At 52.1% G+C, this 20,679-nt stretch overlaps 1 protein-coding gene across 2 annotated transcripts; it reads right to left on the bottom strand.

The window, feature by feature from the left end:
* Positions 1 to 4,108: 4,108 nt before the first annotated feature.
* Positions 4,109 to 17,375, bottom strand: LOC112819247 (protein FAM156A/FAM156B-like). Of its 2 annotated transcripts, none has more exons than XM_025866239.2 (2): positions 17,263 to 17,375; positions 4,109 to 5,552 (listed from the first exon to the last, which is right to left on the bottom strand). In XM_025866239.2, exon 2 carries the CDS (start codon positions 5,429 to 5,431, stop codon positions 4,790 to 4,792), a length of 642 nt encoding a protein of 213 aa, XP_025722024.1. In that variant the 5' UTR covers positions 5,432 to 5,552; positions 17,263 to 17,375; the 3' UTR covers positions 4,109 to 4,789. The 2 variants fall into 2 exon arrangements, with proteins under 2 accessions (XP_025722024.1, XP_025722025.1); XM_025866240.2 differs by lacking the exon at positions 17,263 to 17,375 and adding an exon at positions 17,169 to 17,190.
* Between the last annotated feature and the right edge of the window lie 3,304 nt (positions 17,376 to 20,679).

Below are 20,679 nucleotides of genomic sequence, written 5' to 3'. Positions count from 1 at the left end.
GTGTGTGTGTGTGTGTGTGTGTGTGTGTGTGTGTGTGTGTGTGTGTGCGCGCGCGCGTGCGCGCGCGCGCGCACGGGGGGGAGCGGGGGGGAGACAACATCACTCCCCAGTCTACACATGTCTTCCTGTGGCCAGAGGTTGAAGTGAAGGGTGAGGCTGGTTACCAGGGACACCGCAGCCGGTTCCATGGGATTCCTGAAGAATGGAAAAGTCCTAAGTGGGTTTCAGATGCAGCATGGACTATGGGAACGTGGCCCCAGCCAGATTTCTGAGACAACCACTCCGTTCACCCAGTGGCTGCCCGCGCACGAGGACACGCGGACACGCAGACACGCGCAGACGTTGCACTCACCAGCACTCCGTTCCGTTGTGCCCAGGGCTCGTTCTGTTGTGCACAGGGCTCGGGCTGGCGGGAGCTGCTAGCTCACATGGAGGAGGCAGGTGATGATGGGTCCCGCGGGCAGGACCCAGAGAACATGGAACGAGAGATGGGGCAGTTTCTTAGTGTTATAAAGTCAATGGCATACCTCTTCCTCCAGGGCTTACTTAGATATCTGCATTACATTTTCTAAAGGCTGTAATTTGGGGCGCCTGGGTTGCTCAGTCAGTTAAGCATCTGCCTTCAGCTCAGGTCATGATCCCGGGGTCCTGGGATCGAGCCCCACGTTGGGCTCCTTGCATAGCGGGGGGTCTGTTTCTCCCTCCACCCCTGTTCCCCACTCATGCCCTCTCCCCCTCTCTCCAAATAATAAAATCTTACAAAAAAAAATAATAAAGCCTATGATTTATCTCCCAGGAAGTTCACCCAATTAAAGGCTGCAATGCAGTGACTTGTAGTAGATTTATGGAGTTGCGCAGCCTTCACCAGGATTCCGCTGTACAACATTTCATCCCTCCAGAAGGACCCTGCATATCCGTCAGCACTCAAGTCCCACTCCTACCTCCAGGCCGAGGCAACATCTAAGGGAATTTCTATCTCTTGTAGGTTTGCCCTTTCTGGGCACTTCCCGTAAACGGACTCATGCTTCAGGCGCACTTGTGTGTCCGTGCTCTTGCACGTAACATAACACCGTGGAGGCTCCTCCGTGTTGCTGCAGACACCGCAAGGTCATCCGTCTTCGTAGACCAGTGGCATCCACTGCCAGTTTGATTATCCTTTTACCCGTTGAGACTTTTAGACTGTTTCCCCTTTTTCACCGTGAACATCTGAGTACAAGTCTTTGCTTGGGCATAGGTTTCGTTTCCGGTTTCTCCATGTCCTCATTCTTTGTCTTGCATGATTGCACCGGCCGGACCCTTCAGTCAGTGCTGGACGGAAACGGTGGGCCCCGGCATCCTCACCTTGGTCCGCCTCTCAGGAGGAAAGCATTCATTCCTGCACTACTCAACGGGATGTGACATGAGACTCATTTTTCTTCTAGATACCCTTTATCGGAATGAGGACGTGCCCTTCTCGCCCTAGGCGGCTGAGCGTTTTTTTTTTTTTCCTTTTTTTTAGCATGAATGGGTCTTGAATTTTGTCAAATGTCTGTTCTCTGTCTATCGGGATGATCAACTACATGGTTCCCGTCCTCACTCTATGATGATGGTGTTTACCTTAATTGCATCTTGAACGCTAAAGCAATATTGCAACCCTGGGGTAAGTCTCACTTGGTTAGTTGCATACTCCCTTGTGAATGGTGTTGGATCTGGTGTGCCGTTTTGGTGAGGGTTTACGGGTGGACAGTCGTAATAGATATTGGTTTATAGATGTCTTGTGTTGTCCTGTGTGGCTTCGGTAGCACGGTAATATTGTCCTCATAGGCTGAGTAAGGAAGTCTTCCCTCCTCCTGTGTCTTCTGGAAGAGTCTATGAAGGACGGCTACTGTCTCTTCCCACAGTTTACCAGAATTCACCAATGAGGCCCTTCCTCTGTGGGAAGGTTTTTAATTCCCAAATTCAATGTCTTTACTTGCGATAGGTCCACTCAGAGTTTTCTCTTTGAGCATATTCCATTTTGCCCCCCTTCTCTCCCTGTGATTTCTTGCCTCCTGGTGGCTCTGCCTCCGGGTCTCTGGTCTGGAACCTGGCGTGCGGAACATCTCTAGACCTCACTGGATTCTGGCCCCCCGGTCCGGAACTTGGGACCGTATGCTGTGTCAGATGGGAGCCCCAGATATGCTCGTGCGCTCCATACGTAGGCAAGGGGACCATGCCTTCGAGGGGGGGGATGGGGTGGCACCAATGAGTCCCTCGGGTACACCCACCCAGCCATTCTCCATGGGCCCCCAGGTAGGCCGTAAGTCTGTGGTGAGGAGCGCCCTCAGCAAGCCCCCGGTCTGCACTGCCCTGCCCGGGTCCTGCCCGCTCCTCTCGTCTCCCGGCGAGGCAGCCGCACAGGGGATCCGTGACGGCTCCCTGCCACACGTCTGGGTGTCCCAGCTCTCCCTGATTGAAGGCTCAAGTCCCGAGGCCCGGGACCGTCTCGCCATTACTCCAAACTGCCCCGCCCCGGCAGCCAGCCTAGCACGGAGTCGGGGAGGCAAGGGAGACAAGGAAACCTTCACGAGTGGCTCTGCATTTGATGGTGGTTGGCGTGGCTGCAGAGGTGAGGCCACCTCCTTCCCGTCTCTGTGACTCTGCCAGGTGGGGAAGACTGGCCCTGCCCCAGGGCATTCTGCAGAGGATTCAATGAGGTAGCTCCTAAGACTTGGTGCTTCCAGCTGGGAAACGTCCACCAAAGTCACCGGTTCTCCGCACTTCACCCACAGCCTTTGTGGAGGTTACAGGTGGTGAGCTGGTTGAGATGCCCGCTCTGAATGCAGCCCGCCTAGGTCTGTGTGCCACGCCCCGCTCCGGTGCCCACGTGCGCGACACTCAGCAAGTCACCTAACCTCTCTGTGCTCCGCTTCCCCACCTACCCATTGAGACTGAGGTCTTGCTCCACGAAGGGTCTCTGGGAGCGGATTCCATAAGCTGATATTTGCAAATATGCAGCATAGGGTCTGACAGCTAGTACACAATCAAGAGACTGAAATGCCATGTTACTCCTGCTCCCCACACCCCGAATGACCAGTCTGAATTGAGGCCTCAGAGTTTCAAGAAAGAAAAGTCCTGCTTTAGGGCGCCTGGGTGGCTCGGTCCGTTAAGCGTCTGCCTTCGGCTCAGGTCATGATCTCGGGGTCCTGGGTTCAAGCCCCACGTTGGGCTCCCTGCTTGGCGGGGAGTCTGCTTCTCCCTCTCCCTCTGCCCCTCCCCCTGCCCATGTTCTTTCTCTCGCAAATAAATAAATAAATAAATAAATAAATAATCTAAAACGAAAAAAGAAAAGTCCTGCTTTATTGACCCTCTCCTTCAAGTGGGAGACAAGCCTGGCAGGGTCAGGTGAGCTCCTAAGCTCTCAGATGAGATCACAAGTTGAGAACATAACAAACATACCTGTGCTCAAGCCACTTCCCTCTGCGGGAGACTCGTACATCTTGGCAGCAACACAGCCCTGGGGACTACCTAAAAATAGAGCCTGACAGAAAGCAGAATTTATTGTCAGTTTAGAGGAATCGCATGGGCATTTCGTGGGTACACAGCATTGGATCCTGTGTTTGTGTGTGGGGAGGGGGGAAGGCGCCAGGTGGGGGGGGGGGTGACCGGTTCATTCAATGAATCCTGAAATGAAAAGGCACGTGCCTAAATCCCAAAACGACTCTCCAATTATTCAACGATGCTCTGGTGGTCCCGCAGGAGGCATGCAACTGCCGTTCCCATGCACCAACCCAGGGCCACCAGGCAACGAACGAGGAATGGCCCCTGAAGATCCTGAGGCCAGGGGAACCGGCACCATCCCGCGGGAGCTCCTACCGTGTGCAGCGGACTCTGCTTCCAACTCTCTGTGGGCAGGAAGACTCTCCTCCCCTTGGCTCCTGGATCATGTGAAGGCCGGTCCTGCTGCAGGGCCGCAGACGGTGACGTGATGCTGCTCCCTGGTGCCCTCCCCGTCCCCTGCCCCAAACCCGCACAGTTTACAGCTCCGCCTGATAAACCGTGATCTGCTGCTCTAGGATTTAAATGTCGTCATCTCAGACCTAACAAAGAACAAAGCGACAGGGATCAAGAAACCAGAACTCAAAAGCTATTTTCCTTTCATACGCAGATTTATTTGGTACGCATGACGAGGCAACCCATCAGAAATTCCGCCAAGGGGAGTACCATCAATGTCACGAAGCAGGGAAACGTTGACCTACATTTAGCTCAGCGTATTCATAATGGCTTACACAGAGAACACCGTGGTGAACCCCCACGTTCCAGTTCCACGTCCCTTTCCGTCAGATGCTCGATTTAGCGTCAGATTCTCGGAAGTGGGGCTCAGTTGAGCGCACGGGCATCCCAGCAGACCTAGTGCTGCTTCTGGGAGGCGGTCAGTGACACGGCACGAAAGCACATGGCCATCACCAGGGCATTCATGCTACAGAGAAACCCTATATCTTACTGACGACAAGGCAGGGAGGAGAGACAGACATCCGGGGTGGGAAAGTGACAACATGCATCACGGGAGCCGAAACACGGAAGTTAAGGACCTCTGGTACGCAGTGAACCACAGAAAGCCCCACGGTGACCCAGAAATTCCAGGCAGGAAAGGGACTGGCTCCACGCTCACACGGACCGAGTGTCCAGTCCTCACGCTGCTTTTGCTCCTTCTCTGACTTCTCTGACCGCTTACTGTTCGGTCCCCAAAAGGAACCCACGCTCAGGATCTGGCCACACCAGCCTCCACGTCTGAATCCGTTCAGATCTCTGTCACGTGAGGACAAGAGCCTCAGTTTTCTTTCAACCACTGCTTCAGGAGCCTCTGGAACATTCTTTTGCTTTCCTGCTGCATCTCCAGTTGGAGCTTCTCCTCTCTCTCCTGCTGTTGGAGCACCCCTTCGGGCAGAAGGCCGGACCGGCTGGTCCCCAGGCTGAGGGTCAAGCCACTGAGGCCCTGCACCAGCGTGTCCCAGGAGGAAGGATGCGGGGCCCCTTTCCTCTCTGCAGGCATCCCGGAGACGCTGGGCCTATGGCTCTGGCAGTATCGACATTCACATCGGAATCTGTTCGGATCCCTATCCCCCGAGGAAGGGATCCTGGCCTTCCTCTCGACCCGGTAAGGTGCCACGTGATCGAGGTGTCGCCGTCTCACAGGCCCCAGAAGTGTTCTCTTCCTCTGAGGGGACGCTGCCCTTTCCCACCGCCTCTCTTGGAGGGTTTTCTCATCCCTGTACCGCTGCTGGAGCAGCCCCTCTGGCAGAGGGGCAGGGCATCTGGTGCCCGGACCGGTTTTGAGGTCACCGAGGCCCATCATTAGCAGTTCTGAGAAGGACGGAGGGGAGGCTGCTGTGACTTCCCGGGAGGTCTCTTCAGAGCTCATCGGGGAAGATTCGGGAATCAGTGTTGAGTTACGTTTCTGAACTGGATCCATGGAGGCGTCGTCGCTGCTCACAGCTCCGCCTGGCCCTTGGGTCTAGACAGGATGGTGAAGATGAAGGTTCTCAAAGAGCTGGAAGGTAGCGGAGGGACGGGCACGGCCGGAAGAACCCAGACTGCAACACATGGTGATAAAAGAAGAAAGAAAACCCGTTATTGTTCCTCTGACTTCAGCTTTCCGTGCCTCTGTCTCCTATCTGTGAGATGGGGACGACAGTGAGCCCTAGTCGCGAGGACTGTTCTGTGCTCTCAGTGAGATAATACAGTTCCAAGAGCTCAGAACACTGATGGCATATAACCAGGGTCTCAGAAGTGAGAGCCTAATATCGCGTCCACCCACGTGACCCGCCATGCAAAACGACGTCCTGCAGTCAACCACGGTAATTCCTGCAGACGTGTTGTAACTGTTCTCAAGCATCACTTTAAGAACAATCCATGTGTGACTGGCTTGTGCCCTCCTCCTAGGTGTTCATGTACTTTCGAAAAGGAGACATTTGCTAAAATCTAAGCATTTCACCATGCTCCCCGGGAGGGACACATTCTTTTCAAGTTTCACTGGCTTTCATCTACTTAAAAAGGATATTCAAGCCTATGGACATCATTTGAAAATTCCCCCGTAAGAATAAATAAGAATTTACCAACGCAAAAGAACAGAAATCAATGATATTTCTAACAAGACACATTAGAGGAACTCAAATCAAAAGTTGCTTCTTTGAGGGCCACCTGGGTGGCTCAGTCGGTTAAGCGGCTGCCTTTGGCTCAGGTCATGATCCCAGAGTCCTGGGATCAAGCCCCACGTCGGGCTCCCTGCTCAGCGGGGAGCCTGCTTCTCCCTCTTCCTCTGCCTGCCTCTCTGCCTACCTGTGCGCTCTCTCTCGCTCTCTCTCTCTCTGTCAAATAAATAAATAAAATCTTTAAAAAAAAAAGTTGCTTCTTTGAAATGATCCATAAAATTGATACACCTCTCACAAGACTGAGGAAGGAAAAGAAGAAAAACAGAGAGAAGAGCAGAGCAAGATACATCCCACTTCATGCTTTCTAGCCATACGACAAAGCCAGGGAAATCAGAACAGTGTGGTACTGGCATAAAAACCGACACACAGACCAATGGGACAGCATCGAGAGCCCAGAAATGACCGCCTGCATATACTGTCAACCAATATTTGACATAGGGATCAAGAATACGCAGCAGAGAAAAGACAGTCTCTTCAATAAATGGTGCTGGGAGAATGGGATAGTCACACGTCAAAGAAGAAAGCTGGACTCCTGGCTTATACACACAAAAATGTACTTGAAATCGATTAAAGACTGCAACGTAAGACCGGAAACCATAAAACTGCTGGAAGGCTACATAACAGAAAAGCTCCTTGACACGGGTCTTGGCCACGAATTCCTGGATATGACCCCCGAAGCACAGGCAACAAAATCAAAAAGAAACAAGTGGGGTTACATGTAACTAAACAGCTGCTGCTGTTTCCACCAAAGAAACCACCAACGAGGTGACAAGACAACTTATAGGATGGGAAAAAATATGTGCAAACCGTGTTATCTGTCAAGGGGTTCATATCCAAAATATAGAAAGAACTCATACAACTCCATGGCAAAAGGGCTAATGATCCAATTTAAAGACGGGTAAAGGCTGTGGATAGAGAGTTTTCTAAAGGAGACGTACAAATGGCCAACAGGGACAAGAAAAGCGGCTCCAAACCACTAAACATCGGAGAAATGCGAATCAAAACCACAATGAGGTATCACCCCACACCTGTTAGAATGGCTAGCATCAAGAAGACAAGAGATAAAAATGCTCGCTGGGATGTGGAGAATAAAGAAATCATGGGGCGCCTGGGTGGTGCAGTTGGTTGAGCGTCTTGACTCTTGGTTTCGGCTCAGGGTGTGGAAAAGATAATCAGATTTGTGGTTATCAGAGGTGGCGATTTAGGGAGGGAGAAAACAACTGGAGGATAACTTCCAGTTATAAGATAAATAAGTATCGGGGGTGTAACGTACAACATGATGACTAGTTAACACTGCCGTGTGGTATAAATGAAAGTTGTTTGAGAGTAAATCCCAAGAGTTCTCTTCACAATGAAAATACTGTTTTCCTTTTCTTCGTTTTCGATCTATAGGAGATGGTGGATGTCAACTAAGCTTATTGCGGTAATCCTTTCATGATATATGTAAGTCCAAGTATTATGCTGTTTCCCTTCTACGCTGCCTGTGTCACTTACATCTCAAGAAAAGTGGAGAAAAAGAGAGAGAAAAGAGAGAGAGAAGAAATAAGTTACCAATAGCAGGGATGAAAGAGGAGATTTTGCTAGAGACCCAGCAAATATGAAAGAAACTAGGCGGCAGTATTACGTTCAAATCAACATATATAAATGCAACAGCTAGGGAACGGATGGATTACCCGAAACCCATAAACCATCAAAACTTACCCAAGGCGAGATAACATGCACAGTTCAGTATCGTTTACAGAAACTGACTCAGTTGTTTAAAACCTCGACAACAGGGGAGCCTGGGTGGCTCAGTCATTAAGCGTCTGCCTTCAGCTCGGGTCATGATCCCAGGGTCCTGGGATCAAGCCCCGCATTGGGCTCCCTGCTCAGCGGGAGGCCTGCTTCTCCCTCTCCCACTCCCCCTGCTTGTGTTCCCTCTCTCTCGCTGTCAAATAAATAAATAAATAAATCTTAAAAAAAAAAGCACCTCGACAACAATCCCAGACGGTATCGCCAGTGAATTCTACCAAATATCGACAGGAGAAACAGACAGACGCAGATATTCTACACAATTTCCTCCAGAAAACTACGTGGAGGAAACACTTGCAAGTGATTTAGGAGGCTAGCATTTCACTGATAGTAAGAAAAGAAAACCACTGACCAATGTTCTTTCTTAGCACAAGCACAAAATTCCCCACCAAAATACCAGCAGTGGAATCCAGCAATCCATTCAGAGAAAACACACCATGATCAAGTGGGTTAGTCCAGGAAAGCAAGGGTGGTTCAGTAACTGAAAACCAACTAAGGCAATCCTCAGATTTAGCATATAACTGATTAAGCAACGTCATCTCATTAAAAAGAAAAATGAAAGACTCAATACTATGCCTATCAAAATCCCAACGGCATCTCTCAGTAACAGAGAAACAATCCTAAAATGCATCTGGAACAACACAAGACCCAGAACGGCCAAGGCCACCTTGAGGAAGAACACAGTTGGAGGTACCAAAGTCCTTCATTTCAAAACACAGTCCAAGGCTACAGTAAGGAGATCAGTATGGTACTGGCGGAAAGACAGACACAGACCAATGGAACAGAATAGAACCCAGAAATAAACCCAAGGCATGTACAGTCAACTGATCTTGACGAGGATGCCAATAATACCCAGCGGGGAGAGGACACTCTCTTTGACAAATGGCGCTGGGAAAACCGGATGCCCACGTGCAGAAGGATGACACTGGACCCTCTGTTACACCACACACGACAATCAACCCAAAGGGGACTGAAGATTCAATATAAGACCTGATACTGTGAAACTCCTGAAAGAAAACGTAGAGTAAAGCTGCATGACATTGGTCTTGGCAATGATCTTGTGGAATCAACACCCACGGCACAGGCAAGAAAAGCAAAAATAGACAAGTGCGACTACATCAGACTTAAGAGCTTCAGCACAGAAAAGGAAACCACCAACAAGGCGCAAAGGCAATCTGCAAAATGGGCAAAAACATTTGCAAACCACGTATCTGACAAGGAGTTGATTTTCACTACGTATAACAAACTTTCCCAACTCAATAGCAAGAACACAAACAAACCAATGTAAAAATGGGCAAAGGATTTGAATAGACATTTCTCCAAAGAAGCCATACAAATGGCCAAAAGGCATACGGAAAGTGGCTCCACATCCCTAATCATCAGGGAAAGGCCAGTCAACATCACAATGAGCTGTCGGGCCGCACACGTGAGGAAGCTTCTCGTCAGAGCAACTACCAAACACAGCAGATCCCAAGTGTCGCTGGGCATGTGGAACACGGGAACCCTCACGCCCTGTCGGTGGGACGCAACCTGGCGCAGCCACAACGGAAAGCACTACGGAGGTTCCTCAGAAAGGTAAAGCTAAAACTGTCATAGGTTCTTGCTCATATCGGAGTGCCCCCCTCCAAAACAACAAAAACTAAAAACCAAAAAACCTACCATATGACCCAGCAATCCCACCCCTGGGTCTATGTCCAAAAGAACTGAAATCGGCATCTCAAAGAGCTGTCTGCACTCCCGTATTTACTGCAGCTTTCATCCCCGGATGCAGGATAATGGAAACCACCCAACTGTCAGTCAACAGAGGAGTGGATAAAGGAAGCGTGGCACGTGTACACAATGGGACATGAGCAGCCGCACCAGAGAGAAGGAGATCATGCCATTTGCAGGCCAGCTGCTGTGGATTCAAGAATGGGGACAGATGATGCCGCCTCTCACTCAGTGCCTCCCACGGGCCAGGTAATGTCAGCTCCGTGTTTCACATCTATCGTCTCCTGCAGGTCTCCCAACAAACCTCGGGGAGGCAGAGTGACTGCCCTTTCACCAGGAGGAATCTGAGGCTGAAGGAGAGAGACTGAATGGCGGGTCTGCCCTGGAATCCAGCAAGAGTGTCAACCGAATGCTGGGGTGCAGGGAGAGGAGTCTGGAGATACAGGCAGGCACCAGGACACAGAGAGCTTCCGATGCCATGTGGCAGTTACGGACTGTCACATGCTCTGTTACCTGCCCTGCCCCCCCCCCCCAGCCCCCCGCACCAGAAGCAGCCCCTAGCTGTCCGAGGACAGAACGGGAGTGACCGGCATTCAGGCACAAGATGGAAGATGATGTGTATTTGTGTTTCTCCCAGGTGGGAGACCCACAGCGGGAAAGCCAGCCTTCTGGTGAGGGTCATCCGTGCGTGATGCAAAGGATGAGAAGAGAGTGGCACAGCAAGAGAGTCTCTGGGGCCGAGCGGACACGTCGGATGCTGTCTTCGTGGTCTTGGCTGTGGCTCATCAGTGTGAAGCGTGACCTGCAACCTACCCCGGGGCAGCCTCAGTGGCTGCAAAGACAGGGAACGTGCCAGGCACAATTCTGGGAACCATCCTTGCATTACCTCATTACACCCTCAGAAACGCAACCCTCTCTGTTTGGTGATGTCATTAGGAAGAACAGTAAACCCATTTCACAGGCGAGGAGAGTGAGGCACACAGGGCCAAGTCAATTTCTCCAGAGGACATGACAGCAAGTGGCAGAACTGGGTTGGAAGGAAGGGTGTCTAGGATCAGAGCTTGTGTCCTTAGCCATTAGATGGCATGTCTCCCACAAAACAACAGAGAACCAGACCCCACCGATGCTCACCAGATCAGGAAGTCAGCTTTGTGCTGTGAGTAAGGAGGAGACGCCTCCGCAAACAGGTCTGGGCACAAAGGTAACTCACAATCACACAAACGAAATCAGAAGGAAGGGTGGGCGCAGGCGGGGACACACTCGGGGATCCAGTGATGCCATCAGGGACGTAGGTTCTTTCTAGCTCTGATCTGGCCTTTTCTGGAACAGATGTTCCAGGACCAACAGCCAGATACGGCAATGTCCAGGGCAGAAAGAGACTTTCGAGTCCTGTATCTTTCCTATGAACGAGGAAGTTTCCCAGAAGCCTTCCAGCAAACAGTCTCTTCCTTTCTCGCCGTAAAGCACGGGCTCACACCCCCATCCCTCAGTCAGGCAGGAGGGACTGGAACGGGATGCCACATCTGTCCCGCATGCAAGGTTTGGGAATGTAACGGCTCTGAGGAAGCCCTTCGCCCCTTACTCACCCCTGGAGACTCAGGCGGCGTTTCTACCAGCAAGCCTTCTTTGCCCTCTTTCCTTCACCCTGGACAGCGGACCTTCCGCTGGACATCCACAGCACCCTGCATTTCCCCTAGCCCAGCCCCAACCCCACCCAGCTCTCAGAGGCGGACTATTTGTCTCACTCACTAACCAGCCCAGGAGCTGACAGAGGCCGGGCACTTTGACTTGTTCACCCATCAGGGCCTCAACCCCAGTGGACATTCACAACTATCTACCAAATGGAATAAAGGAGAATGTGAGGCCCTTTCTAAACATCTCGTTTGGTGTATCAACCCTGCAGAATCCCTGTTTTCTTGTCCCAAAGGAGAAAATGCCTGTGCGGGGAGGGTAAGTGACATCACAAAAGCTCACCTCCAGTAAGAGACAGAACTGCAGCCCAGGTGCGTCCTGACTCCAGAGGTATGCACCCTCGGTGGCAATGCCTCTCTGGATTATCTGTAAGCCCCAAAGCCTAGCCTAGAAAAGTAACCCCAAGGGAGTGAGTTCAGGCTTCTCGAGGAGGTGCCCTTTCACCAACGACGTGAACAGGGAGAGGAGTCTGAGAGGCAGATATCTGGCGTCAGGACTTTCCAGGCAAGGGGGAACACTCGGGAAGAAGTGTCTGAAGCAGAGGCTGCTGGACACAGTGCAGATCCTGTCGGGAGGTTGGAGCAACTGAGGGCGGGGCAGGGAGTGAGAGCCTCACAGAAAGCGGGGACAGCAGAGGGTGACGGGCCCTGGATCCGGCTGGGTGAGTAAGCTTCTACTCAGTCAGCTGGACCACGAAGGACACCCACGGATCACAGATGCTGAGTGACAGCCTGTATCAGGCTGTAAGGTAGGCAGAGGAGGGACACGGAGAAGACCATGCAACCATTCAGAGAAGAGGCAGGTTTGGGCAAAGCGCTGGAAGGACAGTGAGGAGGAGCGCCTCCTTGGGAGGCTGACAGCACTCACCCGGACCGGCACACCCTCCACCTGGGTGCCCATGTCCCCGTCCCAAAGGGCATTTGTGCTCTAGCCATAGCATCACACCCTTAGTTAGCAGCCCGAATTCACGCAACAGTCCACCTGTTGGACAGATCACTGTGGGCACCTGCTATGTGCACCGGCCACTTGGTGCTTGGAAAACGTTCTCTGAGCTGACTGGTGCTCCCAAGATCTCGATCCAAGTTCCACTGCGAGACCAGAACTGCGGCTGATGGGGCGACAGAATGTCCCACACAATTAAAATATCTTTATAGCCTTTTTTTTTTTTTTTTAAGTATCTGCAATCAGAGATGGTACAAAAGATGCAAGCTTCCTCCTCCTCCCAAAGAGAATCTTGAGCACAGAGATGTCCTGTTTCCTCCACTTGTAATCCAGAAACAGCTGGTACACTAGCTACCCTTTATGATGAAGTCATAACGACACCTTGGGTCAGGGTCCTTCCGTCATTGAAGAAACACGTCCTCAGCACCACCTGAATACCATGCGTCAGTTTCCTGGACACAGTCTGGGGACGCAGAGATGATTTAGGCTGCAGTCAGCCAGCAGATGACCACCACATGTCCCGTGAGAAGAGTGATGGCGGAATTTAAGTCACGGGACCTTAGGAACACAGAGGAGGGCATCTTACCCCTACCTAAGTGTCCGTGTGTGTGCGTGTGTTTGGTGAGGACGCACTTCTCGGGGTGGGGAGCATGATGAGGTAGGCACTCTCGATCACCCACATTTTACAGACCTGCGAGCTGAGGAACCGAGAGATCCCCACAGGGAGAGCCAGAGTTCCGTCCTTGGTCTACCGAGCTCCAAGCACCACTGCCGTTTGGCCAGCCCCACGGCTGTGACGCAGCCACTAAAAGCACTTGGTCGGCCTCTGCTTGCCTCGCGATTCATAATCGCTGGTGAATAGAGTGAGCCTGGCGCAGACCTAGTTTGGGGGGTGGGGTGGATTGCAAAAGTCTCTGTAATATGGCAAAGGACCTCTCGACAGGGGCACCCTGGAAGCTGAAGTCCTGCTTGGCGGTTGGCTCTGAGGCAAGCCTTCCACGCCAAGGGACTCCGGGGCTGTTGCTTCGGGGCTGCTCCTCAGAGGGCAGATGCAGGGTCTTAGAACCTTTTGGGGTTGCTTTACCCTGCAGGGTACCTGCGTTTCAAGGTGGACAAGGAGTTGGGACCATGATGACCACGCAATCGTCGAACGGCATCTGCATTTCAGCAACTGAAACACAATCCAGGTGTGTCATTGTGAGCGCGAAGACCGGCTTTGGAGTCGGGCAAAACGGAGGCGGGATTCCCAGATCCACCCTCTCCTGCGTCAGCCACCTAACAACCCCTTTCAGTCTGCTTCCCTGTCTACAGACGTTGGGCTTTGAGACTCACCTGAGCCTCTGGGTAATCAAACCGTATGTACCACGCACACTTTAGCTCCTCAAGAGCTAGGCTGCAGGAAAAGGCAATCACACTGTGCCCTGTGTTAGGGACACGTCAGCAACGGAGCGAGGTATGCCAGGCCCCTGGGAGTCTAGTCCCACCCTGTGGCCAAGGTTGGGGTTGGGGCGGTGGTGGTTGGACTGGTGGTTCCATCTTTTCCCTTGTCCAAGGCACACACTTTGTTTCATACCGAGGTGTGCTGCTCCTAGAGGGGTTGCAGTGAATGAGGGTAATCCCCACGGTTGAGTCTACTCTATGGCAGGGAGAATCAGCAGTGGGTTCACACTCTCCACTGGATGCTGGAGGAACCGACACAGTTTCCTCCAGGGCTTGCTGGCACCTGGTGGGGGCCCCTAGGGAGTCATACGGAGGCACTGTCAGATTCCCTTGGAGGGTTCCCATAAGAGCAGGCAGCTGATCCTTGCCACCTCGAGGGCCACAGGGACGAATCAGTCAAACCCCTTGTAAAGGGAACACCAGTTAGTATACTTTTTCTTGTCCTAACAGAAAACTCAGACTGCAACTTACGGTGAAAAGTGAGCTCTTCAAAACAAAGCCCAAGGGGGGGGGAGGGTGGCTGAAGGCCTGCTTAATTTCCTGAGTCACAGGTGCCATAAAGTAACATATTCTTTCCATGTTTCTGCTTATCCCTCCTCAGTGGAAGGTAGGATCCCTTCACATTAGGAAAATTTGTGCCACATTCCAAACCCCGAGTTCAAATGGATCCGAGGCTCCATGTAAAATGAGGTGAGATCTTTGCCGAGTGTAATCCTATTCTAAGCAAGGAAGCCTTTTCCAGAAAAGCTCTGCGGTCAGATTGCATTTCCAATTAGCTCCCTGTGAACCAGAGTAAAACATCTGTCCATTTGGCGGAATTTATAATGAAATCTCCATCACTTCTTTTCAGTACAAAGTTCGGTGAACAGTGCCTTTTCACCCAGGTACTGCTCCGGATAAATGGAAACTGCTCTCTACTGAACCTGACAGCTGAACATAGGTAGGAAATCAGGCAAATGAAGCGAATCCTCGATCTACAGGGGATGGCAATGCGTGGGGCCGGGGAAATGAGAGGCAGGGAGAAGAGAGTGTGTCTGGGTCCACTGGCCATCTACTGGAACAGAAAGAGGTGGAAGGGGTTGGAATATGGCGTGGGGTGGGGCAGGAGGCGGTGTGCGGAAGATGAGGCAGTTGAGGGTAGGCAAGGCCTGCTGTGCCTAGTCCAAGAGGCTGGACATTATCTTAAGGACAGCAGAGAGCCCCTGCTGAATTTTGAGCAGGGTAGACAAGACCAGGTCAGGATTTAAGAACAGCCCCTCAGGCAGTGGGATGAAAACATTCGTGGCCAAGGGTCAAGATTGGTGGTGATTATCAAGCAGAGACGACGGTCATCTGGCCTAGGGAACGAACCCTAGTGATGGAAGACGTGTCAAGAGCTTATTTAGAAGGACGGAGGAGGTTGGATTGGCCGGCCTTGGTGATTGAGGGGGTGGTGAGCGAGGCAGCAAGGAAGGATGGCTTCTTTTTTTAAAAGATTTTATTTATTTATTTGAGAGAGAGAGAGAGAGAGAGAGAGAGAGAGAGAGTGTGAGATCAGGAGCAGAGGGAAGGGTAGAGGGAGAAGCCGACTCCCCGCTGAGCAGAAAGCCCAATGCGGGACTCCATCCCAGGACCCTGGGATCACGACCTGAGCCAACGGCAGCACTTAACTGACTGAGCCACCCAGGAGCCCAAGGAAGGATGGCTTGAAGGATCGCTGGCCTAAGCAGCTGGGTAGAAAGTTGCTTTTCACTGAGTTAGGCAACACCGGAGCAGATGCAGATGTATGGGGAGTGGGGGTGGGCATGGTCAGTTTTGGACGTGCCGTGTATTCTCTGCCTGTGGCACTCAACCACCTAGTACCTCAGTGACTCGAGGGAGCTGACCCAGCCTCTCTGTGCCTGAGATGCCTCACCTGGAATGAAGGATACTAAAAATTAGGAAAAATACCTAATTTCTGTTTCATTTAGTCTAGGATAACGCTCTCCCTTTGCACAGCACAGTGCCGTTTGACAGGCACTCCCTGGGTAAAATGGGAGTCTCTCTACTTATCCACATATTGGTCGGTTTTACTTAACTGCCTTGTGTGTTTTCAACATGCAGCACACATTGGCAGTGCCAAGAGAAAAAATATTAATTCAAAGCAATGTGTTTAACACATGAGTGCCATAGGTCAGCCCATCAGCCTGTCTCTCAGCGACACAGCCCCGCTTCAGGCACTGCCTTGTGTGTTCCAGTCTTCCTCCTGTAGTCTCACTCCCTCATCCCTCGGGGATGGTGGTGAGCCTTTGGGACCTACTCTCTCCAACACTTCTCTTCCCTGGAAAGTCATCTCCCGCGTCTCACAGAGTGGCTAGCACTCGTTGAGTGCAATGTGTCTGTGGGCCTGTCAGTTGTCTCAGGAGGTGTGTAGCTTCGGGGAGGATAGAGCCAGATGTGTGGATCTGGAAACCAACACTGTGTTCCTGCACAGCCAACAGGTGATGAAGCCATCCATACCACGATTTGAAATCAGGGCTCCACCACTTATTCCTTGTGTGCCTTTGGGCGGGTGACTTCACCTCTCTGTGGTCAGTTTCCCCGCTTGTAAGATGAGGACGATGACCTTATTCTGGGATAATGACTCATTTCTGCTTCCTTCATTTAGATCAGGAAAATAGTACCTTTTAAAAACCATAAAGTGCTCTTCAAGTATCAATTACTTCCACGGCTAAAAAGAGAATCTCTGCTTGTCTGGATATCCGCTTGGACAGGCTCAGAAGAGGCCAAGCACATTTTTACCCTGTAGACAACGTTGAACTTCACCTGAGCCCTGAAAAAAGCCACAGGAAAGCAGTCTCCACAGGCTTTCCCGTTCCAGAAATGGCTTACCCCAAAGGACCACTCATCCCCTTATAACTTTGAGAAGGCCTGCTGTTCACTCTTTGTCATACCTGCCATCAGCCTCTCGGGGGACTCTTGGGTTTACTCGTGACAAGGCCAAACACAGACCTTCTTCCTTTGGCTGAAGGGCCAGACACAGTCCCTCCAGCTCCCTGCTGTCTCAGGAAAAGCAGACTGAAGTTAAAAGTCAGTCCTCCTGAAACTGGCTAGACACAGAGAGAGACATTTCCTGTCCGGCTGACTGAGACTAATCCTGAATGCAGAAACACCTCTACCCTAAATCTCCCCACTATAACGGGTCTACGCGTCCCTACGAAGAAAAGGCAAAACCACCCCGTCGAGACACTCTGATGCTCAGATCCCGGTGCTCTCCGGATTGCAAGAGCTTGAATAGACAAGCTCTCTACTAGTTTTGCTTTTGCCCTTCCTAGCGTGTATGTACAGCCTATGCAAAAACTCCTAGTAAGAAAACAAAAATTAGTAACAGGTACTTCTCTCGCGTGCGCTCTACGAGGGACGTAACCAGGCTGTCACGGAGAAGCCCCTCCCTTCCCGCCCTACCCGGCTCAGCACCAGGTGCATCGTCTGTGACGTCACCCGCAGCGCCCGGAAACTCTCACTGCGGCCTCAGGAAGCATTCATCCCGTGCAGTCACCTGGTGCGCCGCCGTGGGAGCGGGCTCAACCTTCCCAACCCGCCGGGTGCCTACGTCGCGGGTTCCATGCACCCACGCCGAAGCCCACGGAGAGGAGCCCACTGTGCCCCGGGACGTTCCCGTCTCCCTGCCGGCCCCGTACAGCCCGAGAAAGGCTAAAAAGCACCCGGCTTGGGCACAGGGTCCCACCCCTATGACGTCACGGCTGTCGCGGAGCCCCGCCTCCTGTATGCGCGCGCGTGGCGCGTCTCTCTAGGAAGCCGGGAGGTCTCCTCTCGGTGGTCTTAACCCTTCTATTTTTGGAGGCGCGCTTCACCACGCTGCGCTGAGGAACCGAGGGGGTGCGCTGGCGGCGGGATGACGGGAACCTGATCCCGGGAAAGAACGAGCGAAAGCGAGGGTCTGAGAGTGAGAGGAGGAGAATCTCCCTAAACAGGCCGTGTGCTCATTAGTGTCGCAGGACCAGCATTCTCCCTGGGCCACGCGCGACCGGTGCTGTCTGAAAGAATAGCTCTTTCTCTCACAAGCCCTATCTCAGCAGTATCAGGACTGCGATTTTGAAAACCTGCGTATGGCGTATTTCTCTTTCTCTAAAAGGGTTGCCATTTTTGGCGGACACAAGATTGAGACTTCTAGTGGGCATTGCTAGACCCCGGGGCATCACTGGGCTCCAGTCAGTGGTCCACGGGGTCAGAAAGAGTCCGTTTCCTAGGCAGTGCCTCCTGTATCTCCTGAGAATTCTGTCTAGGAGGTGAGGGAGGGAGGGAGGGAGGAAGGGAGGGAGGGAGGGAGGGAGAGAGGGAGAGGGAGAGAGAGGGAGAGAGAGGGAGAGAGAGGGAGGGAGAGAGAGGGAGAGGGAGAGAGAGGGAGAGAGAGAGAGAGAGAGAGAGAGATCATAATGTGACATAGGAAAAGATATGCTTTTAACAGGCTGTGATTCCTACAATGGTTACAATTATTTAGACCGTTGTAATCACATTACAAGCCGCAGTGTATGAGATTTGGAGAAAGAAGGCATCTTTGGTTATCCAGTCTGCTGGAATACAGCCGATCCTGACAGTAGGTAGACATAGGGCTGGTGTGATCAGAAATTTGGTTTTATAATTAATCACAGGATGCCATTTACATTTCCAATACAATTTCCTTATGTTGACTACTACTGGGTGTACTGGGTGGGGGGGGGTGTGTGTGGAGGGTTGCTTTGCTTGTTTTGTCAAAAACGTAAAATTGAATGGCCTTTCCTGTCTGCGCCTCTCAAGGTACCAGCAAGAGAGAGAGAAAGGATTTTTAAAAAAAGATTCCATATTTTAAGGAGATTTGCAACAACTCCCTATCAAAAGGGCAGGGGCTCTTAGCTGGATGGAACCTCTTGGGATTCCGTAAAATGTTTTGTGAATAGTTTTTTTAGGGAAGCACTGGTTCTGGTGTTTTAGTTGGATATTGACGACATTTCAAACTGTACTTGAGATCTGCGTGAAATAGGTAAGTTACAGCTCTGGATTGGGAGAACCCAACCCTAGGGAAGGGTCTGAGGGAAGCACACCACAGAGTCAGTGGTCGAGAAGCCAGGTTATTGGGAGCTGGAATGCATGACTCCCGGCGGGCAACTCAGATCAAGCTCTGTCTTTCTGGACAGTTGTCAGACTGAAACATTGGGTAGAGGTCACAAACACCTCATGTCTGAACTCGGTATGTGACAAAGTCTCTCAATGGGGATATGAACAGCCACGTGGCTCAGAAGTTTCAATGCCTGCAACACAGCACCACAAACAGAGGAGGCCTCACCCTGGGACCCGGATCGCCCCCAGCTCAGAAGCATCACACCCTGGACACAGACTCGTATCCCAGTAACACACCAAGGGAAGCCAACCACATAGACTCACTGGCCTAGACAAGGAAGCCCGGGTGCTGGGAGCTGGAGTGGATGAGCTCCAGACCCAGGAAAGGGCAGCTAGGAGACCTCAACGCACTGGACATACAAGATTAAACAACGCACAGAACTCAAACTCCTGGGATCTCAAGAAATGAGGAGAGAGACACGAAACAGCTCAGAGACAATAAATTCTAAAATAGAGACCCACATGCGTTTTAGGAACCTGGCAACCTGCAACACAGAAACTTAACAGCTCACAGACCTCACACCCTGCACGTAGATGCCACACAATCACAGAGCTCACAACCCTGCATGCAGACACACAAACAGCACAGAGCACCTGTACTGTGAACACAGAGCTTGCTCGGACACCTCCTGTCCTGTGACCAATAACCTTTGTGATCTCACAACCTACAGTATGGGCCCCCAGGAGCTCAACTATGTCAACCTCGACAGAGACGCTCAGGAGAGCTCAAACCCTAATTCCCGAAATACATCATGGCAACAGCCCCAGTCACCTTACATTCTGCACACTGCACCCAAAACAGGCCAGATACCGCACACACTGGGAGAGAGCCCTAAATAGACCAGAGAACTCTCACTTGGGACACACAACACTCCACAGCTCACTGATCTCACACGCCGGACACACCCTCACACAGCTCAGACACCTCAAAGCCTGGACAGACCCCAAACCAGCTCAGAGAAATGACATCTTGCTTCTGACCACAAAAAGTCACCCCACACAGGACACATGCCAATGAGAGCCACAGTGAGGTCTCACCCAGCCCCATGAGTGAGACACAGAGACTGAAAGACAGAATTACAGAGAGCCTTTCTGGAACACAGCTGTCTCCAGGGCATTAGCCCCTATCCCAGCGTGCCCGTCCAGGCACCTGAGGAACGTCCTTTTCCAGGCGAAGGATGACCCCCTGGTGTTGCCATCATTGGCTGTTTTCTGGACGAAGACACAGCTGCACTAGGCCCAGGCCACACCCAGGAGGGCAGCTGGCCCTCCCTCCAGGCTTGACACACAGTAGAGCCCTCCACCCGTCAAAATGGGGCTATCTTCTAGGTTGGAAGTGTTCATACCATCCTCAGGAGACTCACGCTGTCCTTAAGGCCCCAGAGCCCTCCTGCTGAGGAGTGGAAGCTGTGGAAGGTGGAGCAGCACAGTCCCATGCTGCTCAGGGTGGATCCAGCAGCCCCCACCCCCACCCCCACCCCCACCCCGAGCCTTGTGGAAGGCCTGGCCCACATCCCATTCACACTGAACACAGCGCTTCCTTCAGCCTTCTCAGCTCCTAAACCTCGGAGGCATTGCAGCCACCTGGTTTTCCCAGGGTCCATCTGAGCCCGGAACCAGAAGGACACCTTCAGCCAGCAGATCCTTTGCAAGCCCGTGAACACGAGCGGGGGAAGGAGATGGGGAAGGGGTTTGCATTGCCCTGCCAGGTAGATATGCCACAGACCACGTGCCTGACCACCGAGGCGCACCCCTGTTCCACCCACCGCTCCACCTTATCCTCTCCCCAAAGAGGAAA

The sequence above is a fragment of the Callorhinus ursinus genome, unplaced genomic scaffold (assembly GCF_003265705.2).
Source record: "Callorhinus ursinus isolate GAN/ISIS: 27379988/994484 unplaced genomic scaffold, GSC_fseal_2.0 scaffold316, whole genome shotgun sequence".
Taxonomy (NCBI): domain Eukaryota; kingdom Metazoa; phylum Chordata; class Mammalia; order Carnivora; family Otariidae; genus Callorhinus; species Callorhinus ursinus.
Note: the sequence above shows the minus strand (reverse complement) of the source record. Positions and strands in the feature narration are given on the sequence as shown.

Coding starts and splice junctions, on each gene's coding strand:
- LOC112819247 (XM_025866239.2), bottom strand. CDS start 5,431: ATGGATCCAGTTCAGAAACGTAACTCAACACTGATTCCCGAATCTTCC.